The sequence below is a fragment of the Sinocyclocheilus anshuiensis genome, unplaced genomic scaffold, assembly GCF_001515605.1.
Source record: "Sinocyclocheilus anshuiensis isolate Anshui unplaced genomic scaffold, SAMN03320099.WGS_v1.1 scaffold246, whole genome shotgun sequence".
NCBI classification, from domain to species: domain Eukaryota; kingdom Metazoa; phylum Chordata; class Actinopteri; order Cypriniformes; family Cyprinidae; genus Sinocyclocheilus; species Sinocyclocheilus anshuiensis.
The window spans coordinates 485,046-511,061 of record NW_015542356.1 but is presented as its reverse complement, the minus strand read 5'-3'; the positions used below and the strand labels follow the sequence as shown (position 1 = coordinate 511,061).

Genomic DNA, 26,016 nt, shown 5'->3' with positions numbered 1-26,016 from the left:
ATGCCCAGGAGACTACAGGCTGTCATTAAGGCTAAAGGTTGCCCGAATAAGTATTGATAGTTGTGTAAATACTGTCATACTAACAGCTGTCTAATTTTTGGTTGATTGTAATCTATTACATACCTTTCTATCAAAGTTATCTAACATTATCAAGCTGAATTTGTTCTGACTCTGTTTAACTCTGAGTTCTTGTCATATTTTATTACCATTTTCTAAACTATAGCGAATAAACTGTGATAATGTGAGAAATGTTGAAGGTGTCTGAATACATTTTGGTTTGACTGTATCTATTTGATAAATGAAGTTAACCAACTAACATTATACATACTCTTTTGGTTTCCGTACCCAATATTTAAAAAATTTACAAATGCAATAAAAATATTGGTATAAAATTGGTAAAAATACTCGGTATCGGCAAGTACCAAAAATAAAAGTATCGGTATCGGGCGAGTACTGGAAAAAGTGGTATCCCTAATATTATGGCTGTCAAAATTAACATGTTAGTTGTGGGATTAACTTTTTTCATCTTAACATGTTTTATAAACGCAATTAACGCAGCAGCCATTTTTTTTCCTGGCATCCTTTGGCTAGCGTTAAGCCCCGTACACACCAAGAACGATATTGTCTGTTTATTCCAAGCGCACGCACGTCTGCCGCTTTAAATTCTCGAGCTCGTTATAGCAGGATGGATTCTGATTGGCTGTCAATGTATCATTCATCAGCTGGAAAAAATCGTTCTGAAAGTGATTCCAACGATATCGTTTCTCTGTGCCTTTATCGTTATAGTTATAGTTGTGGTGTGGACTCTGCTATTCTTTAATATTGAGAACAATTTTTAGAACTATATCTTTATCGTTATCGTCCTTGGTGTGAACGGGCCTTTGCAGTAGACTATATAAACATGCTACCAAACAAGCTACGACGAGAACTTAATTGGACACAGGTATCCGATATGCGTGCACAGAAAGCCAAAAACACAAAATGATGTCAAAATGCCTGTTTTTGGCGAGTCACCTCATATTCAAAGTCTTAAATGAGAGAAAATTGGATGCGCGTCAGATGCACGTCATGTGCATCAGGTTTTAAAGAGACAGCACTGCTTTTAAAGTGAAACCTGCTACAGTCTGTCATTGATGTAAATCAAGGAACAAATAAAAAAATCAATCACTGCTCTGCTTGCTAAATAACTTTTATAGATTGAATAAAGATGAATCTATATTCAATTTATAGTTTATGCATATACGATTAACAGTTTATGTGAAGATTGTTTTAAGTTCATTTAAATTAAAAGTTGTATTTTTCAATGCCTATCAAATGTAAAAAAAAAAATGGCTGTAAATTATACTGTAATGTAAAATGGCTATAATCAATGGCTAAAATTGAGGGAAAAATGCATTTAATAGAGATATCAGTAGCAGTATTGGTATCAATTCATTAATAATAGGATACTTAGTAAAAAGATGCCATTAAATACGTATTTAAAATATACCATCTTTGTTGTTTCTACATTTTGTAGATTCAGTGTGAAATTATGACAATTTCAATGTTATATTAATATGCGATTATTAACGATGAAATACAGAATTTTTTTTTTTTTTTCGATTGACAGCACTAGAGTGTGTGTGTGTGTGTGTGTGTGATAAACCATGAGGTTCTCAACCTTTTTGACAATAAGTCCCTCCATTGTCCACAACAATATTCAAAGGTCTGACACTCATAATTTCTGTAAATTAAAATTCAGGTTTTATAAGCTTAATGTTCTTTTAGAGTTCCCACTCTTTTTAATCATTTCCACTAATCTAAGGGATAATGTACAGTCAGCTTTCATTATCGCAAATTATTACACAGCTGCCTGAAATACTCGATTCTGATTAGTGATGCGACTGTGCATTATGCCTTAAATGTCTGACTTGTCTGAACTTCATCTAGGCTCAAAGCTGTTTGATAGGAACTGTTTTTCTTTGCGGCAGCTTTGCGTTTAAAGAGCTAATAAAATATTAAGGATCTGTGAGATCTGATGTATTTTTAATCAATGCAAAAATAATTGTTTTGTATAAGAAATTGACATTTTTACTGATTATTAAATAACTGCATTGAATTTTCAATATCAGATCAATGCGTTGCAATGCATTTTTACACCCGTTTATTCATAAACGTATATTTTGTGTTTTTAATAAACTGTTTGTTTGTTTTCATTTCTTAGCCTGGTTCAAGCTAACCCTGAAGTGGCCATGGACTCTATTGTTCACATGACCCAGCACATTTCCCCCACGCAGCGTGCTGAGGTGGTCCGAATCCTGTCCACCATGGATGCCCCTGCGTCATCATAGAGCCCTGTTTACACACAATCATCTCAGAGGCATGATGTTACTGGAAACTGGAACTAGAGGAGCCAACATGGCGGTGCCGTGATGTTATGTGACAGCATTGTTGGCTATGATTCTGAAAGTATGCTATAACAGAGATACTCAGTGTCAGTACCTATGAATGCACATCAATGCGCACCTTTAGAAACACTAAAGTAAAACGTTCTAGTGTTGTGTTTATAGTTTTGCAATCTAGTCATGTGCACTTTGAGACTTAGATTGAACAGAGACCAATTGTAGAAACTAGCTTCCCATAGCTGCTGTTAGAGGATGTTACACTTTTTTAGAATTTTTTTTTTTTTGTTTGTTTAAAAGGCAGTAGATTAATGTATAAGAGAGAACTTTGCAACTTAAAAATCAACTTTACACTTTCTCCTACAACAGTCAGGTGATAACACGAGTCCACACTGAGAGTAAGCGATGTCACATCTAGATCACTCCTGCTTCGGGAGTGATGTGGCTGTATTTCGTTGCATCACTCGCTGTGTAGACGTGGTATTATTCTTCACATGCATGACGGTCGACTGAGCCGTATGACCGCATCAGATTGTGACTATGCTTGTTTCATTCCCTTGTGGCTTAACCAAAAAATATATATATATTTTTTTTAAATGTGTATCCACTGGTATTGTACTTATGACGTTTAATTTTTTGAGCATAGATGATAAAATGCTGAGAAGACATCAATAACTTATTAAACATGTCTAAGTGATCTAAGTGCTGCACACTGTAGTTCAGCATGGTACACTGTAATGTAAATGTGTAACTGTAGAACATGATTATTATTACAACATACATATTCTGGAATGACAAGAGTGTAGTGCAGAAATATACTAAATGAAAGCATTGGAGGTGGCAGAGGATACTTAAGCAAAGTGAATGGAGTATTATGCACAATCTACACTGGCAGTCGTGATTCTTTTTTAGATCCACAATGTCTCATTGGCATCATGATGGTTGTCTCCACTACTGGAAAACAAGCTGCCACTCTAATGCTAGCACTAATATTTGATTCTATGAAAGGTGAAAATTGTGACATGCTGTCACCCAAACAGTTGGTGGACTGTCTCATGTGTCTATAAGTGTTGCTAAACATGTTACTGAAGAGATCAGAAGCTGTCTCCATTGTCAAAATGGAGGATTTCCTGTTTACTGTGGCAAGCTGTGATTGCCTCTAAAAAATAACTGAATAAACTAAAATTCTGACGTTAAATTATTTGTACTTTTTGTGGCTCTTCCTTGAATAAATGTACCAGGTCATATCATAGAATACAGGATTTTTTTTATAATATGCTATTAAAAAGGGCCAAGCACTGAGCCCTGAGGTACCCCAGTGGTGAATGTGAGACTCCCCTCCTCTCTGAAATATGCGTGTATGTATAGATGTCATAAATACAGTATACAGTAACAAAAACAGCACCTTCAATTCTAAGGATCAGAGAGGATGGGAAAAATACACATTAAACGTGTGCAAATGAGAGTAGCCCGAGATGAAATCCTGATAATCAGTGCTTGTCTTCATGCTATTCTTCAGTCCTGAGAGAAATCAAATGGCAGACACAAGGATCCGGGAACACACTTCCATTGATTTATCAATTCAGATTTCATTTATTTAATCATTCTCTTATTCAGTCCCCTCGATGTGGGTTTCACAGTCTATTCTTATATTACCTACCAAGTACGACATAGACCAAATTGAATCATGCCAATTCAATACTCAATTAAAATTATGGAAGCCACAATAGTGGATAATTGAAGGTGGTTTCTGATAACTCTAATCAGATTACATTACAGAATGCTTCCAGAGAGGATAAAATAAAGGTGCATATTAGTTTCACTACATGTGATCATGTACTAAATGTAAAATTAAAGCATCAATGAAAACACTGTCTTTGTTGACAAAATGGTATTTTAATACAAACAGGCACTAAAATGTGTCATTTTTACAAATCAAAAGTTCAGTTTCATTTACAGGTAATCTCAAAAACCTAGGTTTAAGTCTGGGTTCCCTGAAGGATTTCAACTGCAGAAGTGTGTGAGAACAATGCAGCACATACACTGGAGTTTAAGCATGTTAAGGCCGATGTTTCAGTCAGTGTGCCATTACTGGATCATTCGCAAACAGGGAACGAAGCAGTTCAGACCTGAAAATAATCAGAACACAATAGGTTGAACACATACAGTATTTTTACTGTTCTGCTAAAAGCAACAGATTTTGTCACTGGCCAAATAATGTCATTTTAAAAAAGTACCACTTTTGGACACGGCATTATGGTAATAGTGTCTTAAGACATGATCATATGTAAATACCATACACCTAGTATCACAGTACACTATTCTTTACTTTGAACTTTCTATTAATCAAGGAATCCTGAAAAAAAGCATCACGGTTTCCACAAAAATATTGAGCAGCACAACTGCTTTCAACATTGATTGTAAGAATAAATATCCTGAGTACTAAATCAGCATATCAGAAGGATCATGTGACTGAAGACGGGAGTAATGGTTACTGAAAATTCAGCTTGGCCAACGATAGAATAAATTATATTTTAAAATTCATTAAAATAGAGCATTGTAAAAATATTTCACATTATTACTGTTTTTACTGTATTTTTTTATTTATTTTTATATGTATTTTTTTAATAAAATAATTATACGTAAATAGAGCCAATTAAGAATTGAAATGTTAAGCTTATACGTGTTGCATTAATTCTACTGTTAAAACTTGTGTATTTTTTGAGCTGTAAACTTGTTCTCATCATGTTTATGGCTGTTTTAGGCATTCCATGGCACCAAAACTGAAATTGGAAAATAACCTGGTATAAAACAAGAGAAAAGTATCTATATCAAAGTGGCATGAGGAACTCAACAATCTCCCTTTAAACCATCTGTGACTAAAGGCCACAAATCCTAATAGATAAACTGTGGCCCTATTTAATGCACAGAGGACAAAAGCACACATGCACGATCCTGAGATTGAGGTGCTAATGTCCCAGAGGGGCAGGGCTGAGGCCAGGCTAACAGGCCCATCCTTAATCCGAAATCCCTGTTAGAAATGCACAACCAGCGTTCAGGATTACAGCACGCTGCCGCTGTCACACAACGCATACATTCTGATCCAAACAGAAGATGGAGAAGCAGAGGGGTAAGGAGAGATTCTCAGGATCAAAGGGAAAGTTGAGAACCATCTCTGCTGATGAGGTTTACCCAGGAACCTTATGCTACCCAGAATCCCACCATCACCCCATCAGGGGCAAATGCACTATGATTCTCTCTTAAGCCCCAGCAGAATTTGTATGCTGCATGCCTGCTTGCTTGCCCTTGTGCAAGAGAGAGAGAGAGAGTGCACCCCATCCTGCAACGTCGGCATTAACATTCATGGGGCCAGTGGTGCGTGTCGGGGCTATGGAGCCAGAGTTGAGATATGGCAGAGTGGCTGTGTAAGCAGACTGAGGGAGTGTGTGTTTGTGTGTATGAGTGTATCTGGCTGCACAAGGAAAAGGTCGCCTACAATTCCTCATCGGCAAAGGTCACCGGTCACTCTCTGATGCCATCGGCATATATCATTATTACTGTAGTTCACCGATTGTTATGTAAATAAGACCAGTCCAGCAGGCATATGTGTTACTATGTGTGTGTGTGGCTGACAAAGGTCAGGCATTAGTTTGTGTCACCTATGAGTCTGATTACAGTCCCAGTGTTATTAGTATGTTTACTGTTCAAATCAGACCACTATCATGATATACTGCATGTACCCTTTGCTGTGTTTTATCATTGGATTGAACAAATTTTCCAAATTTGTACATAATTTATAAATATTGTGAACTGAATGCTCCACAGTCCACACACACACTGTTTGGGGTCGGTACGATTATTTAATTGTTTTTAAGCTCACAAAGGCTGCATTTTTTTTTTACAAAAATGCAGTAATAGTAATATTGTGAAATATTAATATGTAAATTCATTTTATTAATTTTCAGTATATTTAAATATATAATTTATTCCTGGGATGGCAAAGCTGAATTTACAGCAGCAATTACTCCAGTCTTCAGTGTCACATGATCCTCCAGAAATCATTTTATTAGATAGACAGATAAAATCCCAATTATTCTTCCATTTTAATGTGACTAAAATCGAGTTTTGAGCTTACAGATAATTCATCCATGGTTGAATAATCATTCTGAGGTGATTAGCAACCTCCATCTTTCCCATACAACCTCAAATCATCGCAAACTTAACATCAGTCGCTCTAGTGTAGATACTACCATGAAATGACCTACTGAGGAACTCACACACACACACACACACACACACACTACAAGGCAAATAGTTTGACACAAGATGTTTTGTGTTGTCTCCTGGTCTGCTTAAAGATAAGTGTGCGTGCATTATATTTCAGGACAATTCATTGCTGTCACCTTCTTGAGTGCTTCATGTTTTCGTCCTCTACGTGCTCAAGTAGCACAGCACTGTGACCATGATCACCAGGCCAAGTCTATCCGTCACCTCCACCTCTTCATCAATCCATCCTCTCCTCTCTAAACCTGCATTTCTTTCCTCTACACCTCTCCAAACCTATAGTGCAGCATATGCTAGAACCCTTAAAACATCCTCAAAAATAATTACTGGGAGTGTGTGAGGAAAGCAAAACAATAGGAAGACTACAGAGGGAAGATCAGTGTATTCAAGTATTCATGTGTTTAAGGCTTGATTTTGTAAAACTGTTGTTTTGTGTTTTACAGATAGGAGTTCCAGGTTTTATAAAAGTAAGTTCACAATTAAATTCTGTCATTTACTCTCTCATATCATTCCAAACCTGTCTGATTGTCTTCCAAGGAACACAAAAGTAGCTATTTAGTGGAATGTTGAAGCTATTATTCATATAAAGTCAATATTGACAGCTCTCTAATGAATACCATGGTAATACTGTGTAACATAACCCAAAAAGTTTAAGAAAGACAGAACAGATGAAAAAGAAAAAAACATCTACACCATGTTTTTAGGAATAAAATGTAAAATATATATTAGGTGAATGATATATTAAAAAACCCTCTTTGAAAACCTAAAACTCTTAAAACTAATTTTGAGAAAATGGATGTTAAATAAATCAGGGATCGCAAAATTTCAAAATCGCTGGTAGCCCTTCGGGCAAACATTCTTCAGATTTTGGTAACCCAAAATGAATTTAAGTAGCCCGAGAAAAAAAAAAAAAAAAGACATCGGCTGAGCTTCACTGCGGACAAATCAGCATGATTAAAAACTTCAGTGATTGCTTTTTTATTTTAAATAAGTCAAGAGAGTAGGGGTGCAACGGATCACAAAACCCACGGCTCGGACCATATTGCATTATATCAGATTTTGAGTAACAGATCGGGTCATTTTGCAGATGAGCAAAAAATATATGGTTCTTTATTATTTAAATAACAGAATACTTCTTTGATACCACAGCAAAAACTAGTAGCATATAGGGATGTAACGATTCACTCAACTCACGATGCGATGCGATACGATCCACGATACTGATTTCACAATACAATTTTCTCACAATTTTTCATTTTTAACAAAATGAGATTTAGGACAAATTATAAATGAAAAGGTGTCCTTTTATTATTTCTGCACATTTCTTTGTGAAATTGAAATAGGCCAAATAATAAAACTAACTTGAAATTTTAAAACAAATCCCAAATCAAATAATTTAATAATACAAATAAAATAAATCTCTTCACATAAACAAACGAATGCTTTGCCTGTGCTTTTTCCATTGAAAATAAGAGGCAACCACTGCATTTTAATCACGATCCAAACAAAGATGCTAAATACATGTTATTTAGATTGCAAATATTGCATTCTGTTAGATAGCAAAAACAGAATGGTTTGATTTTAGCTTTGTGAATGAGACGCAAATGTCACTCTCTGACAGCAGGTGGCGCTTATGGAACAGCAGGTATTTATAGGCTGCTGCCCCTTTAAGACCGAATGCACGGATCCAATATAATGATGCACTTGAGATTTCTTTCTCCACTGTTTACGTTCACTTAAGACATAACTGAATGTGTTTACGAGAATACTTGCAGAGATAATTTTGTGTGTATGTGTTCATTCAGAAGCAAGGATATGCGAAAGAGGAATCAATTCTGTGTACGCGCATTGTCTGAAAAGCGGCTCTCTGTGCACGCTTTGAATGAGTGTGCGCAGCTCCGAATGTGCGTGAATGGTTTAAAACACTTGAATGTTTAAATCGGCAAGACTTAGAAACACATGCAAACGATCAACTACGATCCGTTTTACCCCTACAAGCTAGTGAACAATGGAAATCAAGGAAGGAATTTTATATCACTGTTCAAGATAGCCCGTCGGGCAGGGTGGTGAAACTTTTTTTTGGTAGCCCGACTGGAAAACACAATAGCCCCGGGACGTCGGGCTAGCGATTTTGCGAGCCCTGTATATGTAATGTAACTCAAGTCTACGGAACCTAATACATATTGTAATAAATCGAACTCTTTTGGATGTTTTCTTTCCACTAGTTTCCATCCATCAAGTCACCTGAGCAGCAGTGGCTCATAGCGGCGATCTCATCATGCGAAGTGAGTGACCGCGGCCGGTGGCAAGGTTCCATTCATGGAGGAGGGATGAGATGGAGCCATCCCCAATCTTTTGAACCCATGTTTGCTGAGGGCAACCAGGTGGTCTGCTCCAGCTGGTGGGAGCATATCTCTCAGAGCGTCGGGCAACGGCACAGGCTAGGGTACCATAAGCAGGAGTATGACTTGCAAGCCGGGCCACATGTTCGAACAAAGACGTGTGCCAACAAGCAATTATGTCTGTGATTGTTGGCAGACCAGTGCGTAGGTTGATGGCCGCATTTGTTATGAGGTCGGACCAACGAACATGCATGATTTATTTGAAGCTGGCAGCGCATATGAAATGACTGTAGCCTTTTGGCATCTTGCAATTGAAGAGTCCAGGTCTCGGAACCATACAGAAGGAGTGGCAACACACAGGAGGAGTAGAACCGAATTTTGTGCCGAGTCCTCTGTTGACGCCAAAGGTTCTGAAAAGACCTCATTGCTGAAGCAGCCAGACCAATTCGGCATGCGATATAGGCCATGCACCTTCCGAGCTTTGTACACTCCACAGATACGTGAACTGTGTGACATTTTCCACCTTCTGACCCATGACAGTAATATTCCTGATATTGGATCCGCTGCCCAAGCTCTGCAATTAGTTTTTTTGCCATGATACATGTAGGCCCAGGTGGGAAGCCTCTCGCTCGAAATGCTCAAGAGATGTTACCAGTTTTGATGCAGATTCGTCTAGCAACGCGACATCATCTGCGTAGTCTAGGTCAGTGAAATCGTGTTCTGGCAACCTAACGCCATTCTGTGATGCTACGCTCAAGGATCCAATCCATGGCTCTGCAGAAAAGTGCTGGGGCCAGAACACAGCCCTGCCTAACTCCGGAGGTAGTTGTAAGCACCTCGGAGAGTGAGCTGTTAACACTCTGGCAGTAGTACCTGAATGAAGGTTGTTAATGAGATCTAGCAGGAAATTTGGAATACCAATGCCCCGCAGTGTGCTCTACTGTACAGTGCTTGATGATCCAGAGTCAAATGCTGTCTTAAGATCGACATAGCCTACTATGAGTGGACGATTAAACACACAATGTATTTCTGATAAGAGCCTAAGGGCGAGGATGGCATGTTGTTGATCTGCCCCGGGTGAGTTAATAAGACGCTACACATTAGATGGTGCAGGGATCATGTTTGTGACCGATCTTATTAGAGACACGCTAACATCTCCGACACCGCGCAGAAATGCCATAGCACCAGAAATGGAAGTAAATCACTACATTAACTACATTAACATATTTGGCAACTGGAAAAATACAACTATGCAGCAGTGATGATTTGGGTCTGTCACAACCTTCTATAAGCAAAGTGATCACACAAACAATTACAGAACTTTTAGAACCTTATTGTGTCGCTGTTCATTTCCTATAAAATATGTCAAGTATGACAGCATGGTAAATAAAAAATAAAGAATATATATACACATATATAATGAGTGTGTGTGTACGTGCGTGTGTGTGTGTGGTAAAACAGGAAAAATTACGCCTGTAATTTCAAAGTGAAGGCTTATAATAGACCCTAACCTTAAAAGCGCTCTTTTATTTCCTTCTTAGACAACCAACCAATCACATTATTCAAAAGACTGTGTCATAGCTAGCAACGGGGTCAGCCCCGCCTGATGTAGCCCATCCTCTGCCTCGTTAGCTAGGGACTAGTAGTATGCATCACGATCGCGCTTTGCCTTGGCCCTAAAGATACCCTGGAGGCGCTTATATACCACTAGTGTGAAAGAGGACAATTTATGAAAGCAAAATAGCCCAAAATCTCAAAATTGACCAGTGCCTGAAATAATAAAATAAATAAAAGTTTTGACTGCAGGGTTGTTTTAAAGGGGTCATGACATAAGAAATCAAATTTGCCTTGATCTTTTGCCATATAAGAGGTCTTTGTACATTAAAACATCCTGCAAGTTTCATAGCTTAAAACGTCCTCCTCATTATAAACAAAGCATTTATTTAATCAAGCTCCAAATATGGCTTATTTTGGATCCGAGGGGCAAGGTAACATCACCTGGGCACGGTCATTTGCATAAACGCTGCCTCCAGAGCAAGACATCAACGAATAGTCTTCTTCTCATCATAGGCCCCGCCCACTGGCATTCAGCTGCTTAACTGCTTGACACTTGATTACACTGAATGTGTCGCGTTGCGTCAAAAGCAAACAGAAATTACAATCACTGCTGCTATCTTGTCTACACTGGATAGTTTTTTGTAACTTATTTCAAAAAGTGAAACTTTCATATATTCTAGATTCATTACATGTAAAGTAAAACATTTTTTTTTTCATTTTGATGATTAGAGCTTACAACTTAAAGTTAAACATCCAGTATCTCAAAATATTCGAATATTTCCTTAGATCAATCAAAAAAAGGATTTGCAAAACAGAAAAGTTCGAGTTCTTTAAAGTATGTTCATTTATGCACTCAATACTTGGTCGGGGTTCTTTTAGCACAAATGACAGCATCAGTGAGGTGTGGCATGGAAGCGATCAGTCTGTGGCACTGCTGAGGCACTATTGAGCCTTCTGCTCATCTGTTTTGTTGGATCAACGGTTTCTTCTCTTGAAAATCTTTCTCTTGAAAATATCCCATTCCATATGGGGTTCAGGTCAGGCATTTTGGCTGGCCAATCAAGCACAGTAATATCATGGTCAGCAAACCGCATCTCCATAAAGCTAGTCAGCAGATGGAAGCATAAAGTGCTCCAAAATCTCCTGGTAGACTGCTACATTGACTTTGGACTTGATAAAACACAATAGACCAACACCAGCAGACGTCACTTCACCCCAAATCATCACTGACTTCGGAAACATCACACTGGACTTCAAGCAGCTGGGATTCTGTGCCTCTCCAGTCTTCCTCCAGACTCCAGACCTTGATTTCCAAATGAAATGCAAAATGTACTTTTAACTGAAAAGAGGACTTTGGACCACTGAGCAACAGTCCAGTTCTTTTTCTCCTTAGCCCAGGTAAGATGCTTCTGACATTGTTTCTATTTCAGAAGTGGCTTGGTAGCCCTTTTCTTGAAGACATCTGAGCGTGGTGACTCTTGATGCACTGACTCCAGCTTCAGTCCACTCCTTGTGAAGCTCTCCCAAGTGTTTGAATCAGCTTTGCTTGACAGTATTCTCAAGCTTGCGGTCATCCCAGTTGCTTGTGCACCTTTTCCTACCGAATTTCTTCCTTCCAGTCAACTTTGCATTTAATATGCTTTGATACAGCACTCTGTTTCATTAATGACCTTCTGTGACTTACCCTCGTTTTGGAGGGTGTCAATGATTGTCTTCTGGACCATTGCCAAGTCAACAGTCTTCCCCATTATTGTGGTTTCACAGAACAAGAGAAAATCAAATGTAAATATTCTAATATTTTGAGATACTGGATTTTTGACTTTCATGAGCTGTAAGCTCTAGTCATCAAAATTTAAAATAAAAAAAAAACTTTTGAAATGTTTTACTTTACATGTAATGAATCTAGAATATATGAAACAAGTTACAAAAAAAATAACTTTCACGATATTGTAATTTTTTGAGATGCACCTGTATACAGATGCGCATTCGCTTTCTGACACAGTCCACACACTAGTGTCTATCATCAAAAGGACAAATGGACTGAAAGAACGTTCGCTTTGACACGTTTGGTTTAAACAGCTCATTTGCATCTTTGTACAGATATCAGAAGGATCCCAGCGTAATGAACAAGTGGATAGTTTATTTTTATCGTGTCAGAGGATTGATAGGAGCATTTTGTTTTGTAAACGAGGCACAGTGTGATGGAGAGTTCACAAAGAAACATTTGTTGAAAGATGAAACGGTACTATATCTGACATCTCAAACCATAAGTAAATGATTTAATAATGCTTCGTCTGGAAATGACGGTTTTATTTTGATTATGTTGTCAAAACACATGCAATAGTGAGGGGGCATTGATACTGTTTCCTATGCAATGATGTTAGCCAATCATAACAGTGTCTGATTACTGAGAAGAAACGGCATAAACACATTTCATTACACCAAATACACAAAATAATGTTATTTTTAGCAGCATCATATGACCCCTTTAAAGCACACGCCCTTTAAAAACAGGTCATTTTAGAGAGAGGTTCAGAATGAGGGTCGAAAATAATAATTTTTTCACATATTTCTTTTTTTTTGTGCAAAAAAACTTAATATTATAAGTAAATCTCAAGGAACATATTAAAATACAAAATCCATGTCATGACACCTTTAAGGTATTTTTGTTTGTGTACTCCACTATATATTCCTGTAACCTTTAGGATGATTCTTAAATCATCAATGTTGACAACAGTTGTGCTGCTTAATATTTTTGTGGAAACCGTGATACATTTTTTCAGGATTCTTTGATAAATAAACAGTTCAAAAAAGTGTTTATTTTGTAAACATTTTTATATTATTAATGTCTTTACTTTCAATTTTGATCAATATAATTTGTCCTTGCAGAATAAAAGTATAAATTTCTTTCGAAAAAAAAAAATAATAATAATAATCTTACTTTTGAACGGTAGTGTATGTATGTTGTTTAATATGAATACATTATATTTTGATCACTCATGTGGCAATAAAAAAAATGTAGCTAGTAAACACCTGATATGCACAACTCTCTTTGTGGAACCAATGGAAAACAAAACAAAAGAAAAAAAATGAGAAGGGGGATTAAAAGTGAAATCTTTGAAATGTGTGAGTGTTTGTGTATGTGCATATCTCCACAGTGTGTTTGATTAGCCTGTTCTCTGTTTGAGGAGGATTACTGCTGGCTGACAGGACAGAGAAACACACAACTGAACCATTAATTAAACAGATGCACACGCACACATCTACAACTTCCTGCTGGGGTCCCCACGGCATAAAAAGCCCACTCAAATCATATACTTACTCAAGATGCTTTGATAGTTAAAAGGACAAGTCACCCAAAAAATGAAAGTTATTTATTCACCATTGTTGTTCCAAACTTTTTTTTTTCTTCCATGGAACATTTAGCAGAATATTCTAGCTGTTATAACATATAATATTATAACAGGTTCAGTCTATTCATCGCGTAACTATTGTATAGCTTCAGAATACTTAGAATATAGCGCACAATTAATGTAAACTGCTTTTTGGGTGCTTATTTGTTTTGGGGGTTTTTTGTGTGTCCACATCTACTTTTGTTGTATGGAAAACAGCAGCTGTGATTTTCTGCTAACTCGTGTTCCACAGCGTTAAGATGAGTTAAGCCCAATTTATACTTCTGAGTCGAACCTACGCCGTAGCCTACGCATAAACGCACACCCTAAGCCATAGCCTACACCGTAGCCTGACGTGCACCTCTCCAAAAATCTAACAGCGCATCAATTCTACGCGGACCGCAAGAGCTGTGATTGGTCTGCTAGAATCCCTCCCTCCGTATGTACTTGAGTTTTGTTTGTGTTTATGTGCACTTTAATATATTTCAATGTTACACCTTCTTATATAAAATAAAACAAAGCAAAGAACAAGTGTCTTATCATTTACTATACTACATAGCATTATACATCAGTAGTTGTCCGCGACAAACAATGTTGATCTGCCGTGGTACAAGTCCTTGTGGAGATTGAAAGTATGCCATCTTCTCCTGTTCCGCTGTGGTCTACTTTTTGTAGTTTTAAATAATGATTTAATGATTTGATATTTATTTGCTGCCGTCACGGCTATAATGCTTCTCCAACGAGCCGCTTCTTCTTCGGCTTTTGCCGTGGTACTGCGGGTTACACCAGCCCGTGGACACTGCAGACTAGCGGTTTGCATGTGTACTGCACGTCGATGCGGACAACGGCGCAGAAGTATAAATGAAAACTGACGAATAGCCTACGGCGTAAAGGCTACGGCGTAGGTCCGACGCAGAAGTATAAATCAGCCTTAAATGGTGACAGATTCTCATTATTGTGTGAACTATGCCTTTAGATAACTATACATCTTGTGTGTTTGATCAGATGTCTGGCTCTGATATTTCAGCAGATAGAGAAAATCAGACATGAGAATATAAGACATCACTCACCGGGCATCATCACTCATGCTGCTGTTATCTATTGGAGCCATGAAATTCATCAGCTTACTGTGAACGTGAAACCTGACAAGAAGTTTGAAAGAATGACAAGTATAAACACAAACAGTCTTGAAAATTGAATTGTGACGTTTCATTGTGAGCACACACAGCCTGACTGAATCTGAACTCATTTACATGACAAACACACAATTAAAGGAGATGTTTGATAAGAAATTATTTCTGCTGCTAATTCAAAGGAAACAACCCATCTCATTCCAGTTATACCATGAATCTACGCATAACATTTTTTGCTGCTATATAATAGCAGATGATTTACTGATTTGATTAGATGACGTAACTTTTCTTTTTCTTTTCTTTTTTTTTGGCTTTCTTTTACATCTAAATGTATGTTTTTATTAATTTTTATTTTGACTTTTTTAGTTGTGTAAAAACTAGTAGTAAAAAGTACTTGGGACGAACATGTTTTTATGCATTTAGTTTTAGTTAACTATAATATACTTGCATGAAAGAACTGCAATACTTGTGCTGTAGCATTAAAAACGATACTAATAATTGCTGTAGATATAAGAGAATTTTGCAAAGCATGTCAACAAAAAAAATATTTTGTTTAAACGAAAAGCCTGTTTTTCATTAATGAGAATCAACCTGTCTGACAAATTAATTATAAAAATTAAATTAAATTAAATTTTTAGGGGGAAATATGACATGTCATTGACAGGTTTTGTGAGATTCACCTGTATATACTGAACACATCTTGATTCTATTAGGAGAATAACAGCTTACCTGATCTTCCTGCCTTTGCTGGCTTTGGTGTCCACCTTCTTCTTGATTTTACTACGTAGTTTCTGGATGGCAAGCCACTGCCTGCGAGATCAGAGGTTGAGTTATGATCAAATGTGAACAACACATGAAACATGTATATACACGCACATACACACACTCACTTTCCCATGGCCACTTGATCATTGGGGTCTGTCGCACTTGTTTTGCGCTCAATAAGCTCTCGAAGTAGCTGTGAAAAAAGGAGAAAGAGATCCCTGACATCACATAACTCTACTACTTTCTTTATAACTACTCAACAGCATCAGCATTGTTGTTGACAAAGTACCTGCACAATAACAATTCATTCTGCCCGTTTTCTTACCTGGTGGTAAAAGTCATCATCATCAAAAATCTCCTCGTCCAGATCTTTAAGGTGTACGTTAGCTTTCAGTGCCAGTTCAGCTGCCTGAAACAACAGAGCGAGAGCTCAACGAGTCTTCTAGCATGATGGGGAATGTTACTTTTAAAAGTAGCTTTACACTACAATTAAATCAACAGATACAATTAAATCAACACATATATATATATATATATATACGTATATATATATATAGCCTACTGAAATGGCTGGGTTGATTAACTAAAAGTGTTTTGCACTGCTATAACGCTATAGCCAATGTGGTTTTCTTACAACTACAGGCTACCGGTCGCGGCTCGAATCAAGTTCAAGACATTGATGCTTGTATATAGAACAGCCACAGACTCAGCACCCGCCTACTTCAGTAGTAGACATTACAAATAGTAGCTTTAGAAATAAATATTTTATTTGATTCAACATAACATTTATTACACATAAACGTTTAGGCTACAACGGCCTAACATAAATGGAACATAGAAGAAGATAACATCTCAATTTTTTTCGTTTATGCAATGAAAGTCACTGGTAACCAAAACAGCTTTGTTATACCAACCATCTTCAAAATACCTTTTTTTATGTTCCACAAAAGTCATTCAGGTTTGAGTAAATGATGACAATAACATGTTTTGTGTGAACTATCCTTTTTCCCTAATGAAGTAATACAATAATACTCAAAATAAGAAACTAATACTGCCAGCAGGTAGCGGTAAATGTCTTTATGAGTCCATTCATTCATTCGATTCGTTCAAACGGCTGATTCATTCCGGAATTCAGTAAACGGCTCACTTTTATGAATGGGCTTCTGAATCATTGATTCACCCGATTCGTTCAAAACGCGGATTCATTCTGCCGTGTTGCTCGGAGCAATTCTGCTGTGGCTTTAGGTAATATTTTTTATAATATAATATAATATAATATAATATAATATAATATAATATAATATAATATAATAATTAGTTTTGGGACACCTGAGCATTACACCAACTTGGACTTTAATGACATTGCCTTCTAAATACATAGGCATTGATTTTAAGTTAGACATCCCTTTGCAGCAACAACAGCTTCGACTCTTCTGGGAAGGCTTTCCACAAGATTTTGGAGTGTTTTTTTTGTTTTTTTTACCTTTTTGCTCTTGCCTGTTGTGAGTCGCGTCTTGTCGTACCATTTCTGCAGGGTGGCATCACGGTAAGGCAGAAAAGCAGCAAATCGTTTGGCCATAAAGTTGGGATACTCTGCCATTTCCAGTTTTCGTTTGGGGGGTCCATTTCGCACTGCTTCCTGTTCTTCCACTTGGCCATCATCCCCAGTTTCCATATCATCCTCACTGTTAATCTCTTCATTATCTTTAACACTGCTGCATGTGAAAACAGAGATTTAAATAAGGAAATTGAACACTTATCGAGTTTAGACAACTGTCATGTAGAAAGCAATGCAAAAATAATTTCTGATTAATTTCCATTGATAATTCACAATTTCCATTTGTGGGAAGAAAAAAAAGAATGAGGCAGTATGTCATAAAAATTGGAACTATAGTTAATTTACATTACAAGATATTTAACAATGAATACAGCACAGTTATATAGTACTCCAAAGTAATCTGAAGAATACCATAGATAGATTTTTGTTAATAATAGTTTTTTAAGGGGTAGTTCACACACAAAGTTAAATTTCTATCAACATTTTAGTAATACAACTTATTTTAAAAGCAGAATTAGGTACCTGCTTGCTCCCCATGTCTTTCCCTGAGAGATGGCTCTGGTTTCAGGGTTTTGGTAGAGCAGCTGATCTTGGAGTTCCAGCAGAGACCATTGTAGAGCCTTTAGGACTTTATGACCTACCACACACAGATACGAGCTTATCATACAGCACATGTCGACCACATCATCAATTCAGCACACTTATGTAAATGCAGGGTCATTACAACTTACCTCCTCTGATCTTAGTCATTCCTGCACTACACTAGTTAAAAACATCAAAACGCACGAAGAAATTAACTCTACAGCCCAAGGCACACAAGCCATCAAACAAGGTACTGATTCCATGGCACAGAAAACAAGCTTAAGTTGAAGTGTGTCATTTTGATTTTAAAATGCTTTAAGGGACATGTAGAAGTTGGCCATTTGTGGTTTAGGAGAGGTATGCTATAATTTCTCTAAACTACCAGACTTAAGATTTTCAGCCTTATGATAAAACTAAAATTCCACAGATTTCAGTTGGAGGAACCAGTTCCATTTCTACAGACCAAAGTATCATACACTCTCAGAAAAAGGTGCTGTCACTGGGATGGTACCCTTTCAAAAGGTACTAATATGTACTTTTTAGCTTTTGTACCCTAGGGTACCACTCTAGTTTGTACCTTTTTTCTGAGAGTGTAGAGACTAAATGGTCATCTCTTTTGACTTTGGCCAGTAAGCAACTACCCAGAACACCCTAGAAGCCACACGCAATCAAAAAAATAAGCACTAAAAACCACTCAAAACATCTTAGCAATTGTATAGCAATGCCCTGGCAACAACCCACAAGCCAAGCTTTACCTAGAAAGCATAACTACAAAAACAAAACAAAGCAAAGCAAAACACACACACACACAAAAACAAAGCAAAACAAAACCTTTTTTTCTGTCAGCAACAGTCAAACCTAGTGAACCATGTTTTAAATATTTTGAAGAAAACATGCCTCCTAGTATTCCTGCAGAGCCAACATGCGAAGCAGGGCTAGCACAACCAAGCCTATGCTACAATTCATTTTACATAATGAGAACCAAATAAATAAAAAGACTGAGGGGGAGGGGGATGCAGACAGAGATTGTGCCATCTTTACTGCTAATCAAAAGTACACATGCACCTCTCCTTCCATCCCAAAGCAACGCGCTGTTCAGAATTCAGGAGGATGGCCCCACATCAATCATTCACTGGCTAAAGGACCAGTGCAATAAATATGCAAATGAGAAGCAGGCAGTCTCTCTAAGCAGCCAGATCTGCTTAAGAATGAAGGTGCACAAATATATTAATTGCTCAGAGCCAGAAGAATCCTGATATTAAAGCCACACGTGATGTTGGGGCTGGTTGTTGACTGCACAGAAGATGTAAGGTTTAAACAATGAAAAAGGTAGAAATTTAACTGCATGCTCATATGATTCCTCAATTAACTCAAGAGAAGACACAGCATGGGAGAATTAAAAATAAGTTTCATGCCTTATCCATGTCTGCTTGAGCCATCTTTAGAAGAACTCCAGAATATGCATTACCATTCAAAAGTTTGGGGTCAGTAAGATTGAAAAAAAATGTCTTGCATGTTCACCAAACACTGTGATTTTTTTACCATGAATTTTACTCTAGTCTTCGGTGTCTTCAGAAATCATTCATATACACTTTATGCTCATTTTCATATTATCATCAATGGTTGTGCTGCTTACTACTTTTGCAGAAACTAACATTCTCAGACAAAGAACAGCATTAATTTGAAATATTTCTCAAGTCTTTACTGACACTTTTGATCAATTTAATGCAACATTGCTGAATAAAAGTATTACTTTCTTTAAAAATATCTTTAAAGTCATCATTTGACTTTATGGACCACAAAATCTTCCAAAACACTGAACAATAGAACAACTTTATGGTCAGAAGTAGAAAATATCATGTATTTTTCATTGTATTCACTTACTATTTTTTAAAGCTTCAGCATACTCAGTCCCTCCCCTGCTCTTGAACTCTGGGAATGTCTGTGGCTGTGGAAGCTGATTGGCTGTCACAAGAGCTTTCTGCATTTTGATTCGCCTTTCAAGCATCTGGTCCCAAAGAGCTGTGTAGATTTGAAAACAGCATACAGTTGAGTTAAATTTTTTTGGTAGTTTCTATTTGTTTTATAATAGATTTCCATAAATGTATTCTTGTTATTTATTCGTTTATTTGTTGTAGAGCGCACATCTGAATGTGGGCAAATATTCATACCAAGCTGATTTTTCACTGCTTTCCCTTTTTCAACCTCTTCATCAACTTTCTCTTTAGAGAAGGTCCTCAGGGCTGTTTCCTCCTCTTCATCTTCCTCCTCATCCTCAGAGCCTTCCTCACGCTCTCCTTCACTGTCAGCTGATTCTTTGTCTTCCTCACTTTCTCCCAGGTCATCCATTCCCTCTGTGAGTTTCATAAAGTCTGTGCCCTTCATTTTAGAGACTAAGCTGGACATCTGTGAGCTATCATCTCCATTAGGATCCTCCTCATCATCGCCTTGTTCTTTTTCATCCTCATCATCATCTTCATCGTCATCAATGTCGTCTTCATCCTCCTCCTCGTCCTCCTCCACATCATCTTTGATGCACTCCATGTACTTGTCCAGCATTCCATTTTCTTCATCATCATCATCATCATCATCTGCTGAAAATGTTCATATAGATGTTAGTTAATCAAACCAAGCTTTTAATGCACAGATTACAAGTTAGTTGATTTTTTTCAAAAAGTGTATACAATGTTGGGTTTTCAAAACGTCAGTCCTTTTATTCAACGACTTCATTCATTTTTTAAACAATCAGACATTTTCACCCCACCTGATCCATCCAACTCTTTCTGTAGATCTTTTCTGGATGTAGCCTTGCCAAAATATCGACGATCACCATCAGCCAGAATTACAGAAGAGCGCTTCCGCAGATGGCCAGATAAAGGTTCTTCGTCATCATCATCACCACCTTCATCAAACTTCTCTATGACTTTGGCTTTCGTCTCTGCAGTTCACAAAAATTATGTATTGTTGTTTAGTTAAGCTAAGTACACATGGACATTTACAGTCATACAGTCACATAATCATATCAACAGTTAGTGAAACCAGCATGTAAGATAAAGATTTTGACTATATCACCAGACAATAACTATACATAAACTTCATAAAATACATAAAATTCATAAAATGCCTTTCACAGTTGTCATAAAAATATACTATAATTATCAGCAGGCCTTGCTCTAATACACAAGATATTTGTTATAAACTATTGTTCTTATATTTTGGTCTGACTGTAACTCCTGAATTTGGATGCTTCGGACCACGTAGTTGCTCCTGGAGAATGCTTTGAATTAAGCCATTCTCCTTGATATTCATTGTCTCTGAATTCGCATTCAGTTTTGAAAGCTTTAAGATCCATTTGTTTTTGCCAGATGGACCTGAAGACTTTTCTTGATCTCTTTTATTATTAATAAAAAGAAAACGTTCAAAACTTTCAGTTTACAAGGCATACAAAATGTGGGGAGAAAAAAAGGGAAATTTAATATTGGACTGAGGTACCCTGACGCCTGAGGTAGATCACAATACTGACATGCGCACCGATCACATTCTGATCAAAGTGTTGCGGTGATTCATTACTGTTCTTACTGTTAGTATACTACCAATAGTCTACTTCCAAGAAAATAAACACTTCCCTTCAGAATAACATGGCAGTGTTCCACCAAAAAAGACTTGTTTTTCTGTTTGTTTCTTATTAATAGCTTTCGTCACAAAATAGGAAAAAAAAAATAGATTCATAAATATTTCTCTTTATATATATATATCTATATACACACACGCATACAGGGCTTGATATTAACACCCGCCAACCCGCCAAATGCGGGTGGATTTCAGTAGCGGCGGGTAATACAGTCACTCCCACTAGCCACTTTGGCGGGTTGAATGCTATATACAGTAACAGAGCTCAACATTAATGCTTGTGTGAGACAAGTGGATTTTTTTTGAAGGGGCAAGTGAAAGAAGATAATTTTACTTGTTCGACCAGACAACCAATCTGATTAAAACATCTAATTAGGGAAGCACCGAAATTTCAGCAAAAATTATTCTGATTTTATTACATTCGGTAAATGGCAATTGACTAAGGTCGCGCCAGTTGAGGCTCACGCAGCCTGTCTGTATGTGAAAACAATCTCGTGGAGAAATTAAAACAAATGCAACTGCACACAGAAGAAACATAAAAATGTAACGTAGTTTTTATATTTATAACATACAGCCTAGTTAAGCAACATGACACGACCAAGAGAGTGTAGTTTTCCCTGAAAACCACGATTGCAAATTTGACATTTTAAACAAGAGTTAAAACGAGTAGGCCTAGTTAATATACCTTTTTGTTCAATATTTTAATTAGAATTTATTTGAAAGGCTACATTGTCAACGTTGACTGTTTTTGCTCGATTTGGTTAATGAAAATAGTTTCGAACAAAGATCACAGCAGTAATGATTCAATGATTCAGTGGTCCATTCATAAAGACAGGGCCTGCGTCCCGATATGCATACTATCCATCCTAAATTCAATGTGATAATAGTAATTTTCAATACTATTTAGGGCAGAGGGTGGATAGTATGCACATTGGGACGCAAGGAGGCACTGGCTCCTTTCTTGAATGAATCAGCCGTCTGAACGAATCGTTGAAGGGATGCTTCAATGACTCATTAATTAAGACAGTCACCTGCTGCCACCTACTGGCGGTTTACTTTCATAGTAGCTCATCTTTGCATTTTTTCCAACATTTCATATCTGTATTTTAAAACACCATGTTCACAACATTATGCAGTCATAATTTTGCAGTGTAAATGCATTCGTGCTATATTTCAGCTACATTGAACTGTCTGTGTAAATGCATCTGATTGCCACTCCGGTCACTTTTGTTTCTTCTGCAGTGGAAAGATCGGTTTTGTAGATACTGATTTCATTTGATTGGTAACAGCCCAATATTGTCTTATTATACTAAGTGAAATTATTAATAAAATGTAAGAATTTGATATGAAAGATGATGCATGCATTTAATACGGTTAGGGGAAAATGCCCTTTAAATAAGCCAAAAATGACCTGGAAATCATTTAAAATAATTTTTTGTATGCAGTATTAAGTAATATAAAACGTAATGTGTGTGTGTGTGTGTGTGTGTGTGTGTTAGTTTCATGGTACAGTTACGGTATCATATGCTAATACCATGTAACTGAATACCATATTCTGATACTGTACCATAATATTTACAAGAATAACACGGTACTACCACAGCACATTCTTTTCGTGAAAGCTTAAAATAAGGTAACGTTAAGTAACTTAAGAAAAAATTCTAACAGAAATTAGCCTATTGTGTGAAAACAAAAGAACATGTATCCTTGTTGTTATTATGGCAATCATAAGTATTACTAGCTTATATTAAATGTCATGAGTTACTGGTCTTAAATAATAAGTGTAAAGTAAAGCTGCTTCTCAGTACAGACGGGCATGCCGACATATCATGCTTACGTTAGAGGTGACAGATTTTCTATTATAATAACGCTAAAATGGTTTGCAACACATTAGATAAACGGATATGATTTTAATGTATAATACTTTCATCTTGGTCGTCCTCTGGATCCACAAAGTTTGGTAAAGGATTTAACAAATCCTCGAGCTGCTGTGATATGGAAGCTGCCATGTCTTCTTCTTCTTCTGATGTTTATTGGCGGTTTTGGCAACACTTCCTTGCGGAGTTCCATTCTCTATCGAATATATTCTAGAATACTTTGTTCCCACTCTAACTTGAATTGTTCTTCCAAACAAGAAATTTAAAATCCAATTGTACATTCTTCCATTAATTCCCAGACTTTCTAATTTCATTAATAACCCCTCTTTCCACAGCATATCATATGCCTTTTCTACGTCAAAAAAGACTCCTACTAATACCTCCTTCTTAATTTGAGCCTTTCTTATTTCATTTTCCGGATAAACTATAGAGTCCATAATACTACGCCCCTTTCGAAACCCACTTTGTTATGCTGAAAAAATATTCCTACTCTCAATTACAAATATCAATCTATTCATGACCATCCGTTCCATGAGCTTGCATAGGTTGGATGTCAAAGCTATAGGTCTATAAAGCTGCCATGTCTGTCCAACGCTGTAACTTTACCGTGACGTCATCAGAGAGCGCCGCATGAAGCGTGAAGTTTTTTTTTTTTTACTTTATTGAACAATGTAAATGCAGGAAGCGTGAAGTGTGTATACACACGGCTGCATCCGAAAACTTAGGCAGCTGACTTTTTTTTTTTTTATTATTTTAGTTTTTAGAACAAAGAACATATAAGGGCGATAACATTTAAACTGAATGAAAACAAATACTTAAAATAAATAAATAAAAATTAAATAAGAAAAGCAATAAAATAAATCTCACGTCTGTAAACAAGTACAAATAATTACAAATTATTCAAAGAATAAATTTAAGGCTTTAAAGTAATTTACAGTTTTTTTGCTTTGTTATTTCTTGTTTCTTTTAACGTATACAGGTATTTCTATTTTGAAATTAAATCTTGAAGTCAACAGTATACTCATAAAAAAATAAAACATCCTTTTCTTTGAGTTGCAATTCAATATTAATACTTTAACAAAAAAAAAAATCACACCAAAATAATTTTGTATAAATACGATCATAAAATAAATGAACAATACTCTCATTCTCCTCTTTACAGAAAACACACTTCAAGCCAATGTATTTACAAAACTTTGCAATTACCTGTTTTACAGGATAAATACGATGAACAACCTTGTATGATACTTCTCTAATTTTATTTGTGATACAAAAACGTCTGGAGATCTTAAAGGGTTCTTTCCAGTTGACATCTTGAAATTGTGATCTCCAAAAACCAATGGCTAAAGGAACACTGGAAATTTGGCAAATCGTTCTAAGATAATTATTATTACATTTTTGTTCTTTTATATTTACGTTATACCTTCCAGTTTAACACCGAAATCTAAATTTGATTTTTCGACTATATCATTTTCTAATAATTTCCTAAGTTCTGAAGGAATAATAAACATACTTTTGTCACCTGTATTTTCTGTTCTGAAAACTAATGGGGAAACAAACGGTCTGTTCCTCGATTAAACCACTTCATACCAGTTCTCACGGATGTATATGAGCCTCTGTTTGTACAATAATAAATTGAGAATCAACTGAGATGTACCCTTGCGTATGTCACTAATTTGGTTCTCCCACCGTAAAGATAGAGAGATTGCTGCAGATCGACTTGGTTGTAGAAGACCGTTTACTGATTAAAGTAGTCAAATAAATAAAATAAATTGGTGGGCAAATGGAAAATGTTCAAGGAAATGCTAAACTCATCCTAACTATTTTCCTTTGATCACTCATTTATTTCTGATTGTAATTCCACTTTTTTTTCCCCTCTGCGCAACATGCTAATGAGAGGGTGTCAGTTATGCAAGACTAGGCGGATCGTGTGTGACGCGCTTGAGCGTTTGCCTGCGCATGCGTATTAACTTCATCAGTCAAGGGGACTGATTATTATCTTACACTTTTTCATAAGGCTAGTTTTGTAGTTATAATCATGAGAGAGCTAAATCATAAAAGATTAAAGTCACAGATACTGTACGGACAATACAGCTCAGTTTTTTATGTATCTTGCTCTGTTGAACGGAAAAAGTGACTTTACGTAGGTCATACTGGATTAACACTATGCATTTCCTGTCAGCGGGGAAAGCTGCGCCCCCAGCTATGACATGACCCCGACCAAGTCCATGGTTGACACCCTCTCATTAGCATGTTGCGCAGAGGAAAAATAAATGCGGAACTACATTCAGAAATAAATGAGTGATCAAAGGAAAATAAATAGGATGAGTTTAGCATTTCCTTAAACATTTTCCATTTGCCCACCAATTTATTTTATTTATTTGCCTACTTTAATCACACGTTTAATTATTTATATATGTATTTAAACAAGAATACGTGTATTTATACACACATTTATTTATATATTTGCTTATTTATTTATTTTTAATTTCTGCAGGTTTGGTCCTCCATAGGT

The 26,016-nt window shown here is 36.6% G+C and overlaps 2 protein-coding genes across 7 annotated transcripts in view; one reads left to right on the top strand and one right to left on the bottom strand.

The window, feature by feature from the left end:
• LOC107691719 (acetyl-CoA carboxylase-like) overlaps positions 1–3,582 on the top strand; it is a 69,289-nt gene extending 65,707 nt beyond the window's left edge. For all 6 annotated transcript variants that reach the window (XM_016490505.1, XM_016490503.1, XM_016490507.1 and 3 more), the window contains one exon: positions 2,204–3,582. In XM_016490505.1, the coding sequence (XP_016345991.1) occupies positions 2,204–2,330 (127 nt within the window). In that variant the 3' untranslated portion in view covers positions 2,331–3,582. The remainder of the gene's footprint in view (positions 1–2,203) is intronic.
• A 675-nt stretch (positions 3,583–4,257) lies between these two features.
• LOC107691779 (protein AATF-like) lies at positions 4,258–24,135 on the bottom strand. The gene is made up of 12 exons (XM_016490592.1): positions 24,084–24,135; positions 23,549–23,633; positions 20,759–20,932; positions 20,166–20,588; positions 19,879–20,016; positions 17,935–18,049; positions 17,338–17,569; positions 16,180–16,263; positions 15,980–16,047; positions 15,819–15,899; positions 15,027–15,098; positions 4,258–4,510 (listed from the first exon to the last, which is right to left on the bottom strand). The coding sequence occupies exons 2-12, from the start codon at positions 23,631–23,633 to the stop codon at positions 4,459–4,461; spliced, it is 1,524 nt and encodes a 507-aa protein (XP_016346078.1). The 5' UTR covers positions 24,084–24,135; the 3' UTR covers positions 4,258–4,458.
• Between the last annotated feature and the right edge of the window lie 1,881 nt (positions 24,136–26,016).

Excerpts from the sequence above, each read along its gene's own strand:
- LOC107691779 (XM_016490592.1), bottom strand. The coding sequence starts at position 23,633 with ATGGCAGCTTCCATATCACAGCAGCTCGAGGATTTGTTAAATCCTTTA. Across the intron at positions 20,589-20,758 it reads GAAAGAGTTGGATGGATCAG|CAGATGATGATGATGATGAT; the intron begins GTGGGGTGAAAA and ends GAACATTTTCAG. Across the intron at positions 16,048-16,179 it reads ATGATGACTTTTACCACCAG|CTACTTCGAGAGCTTATTGA; the intron begins GTAAGAAAACGG and ends CTTTTTTCACAG.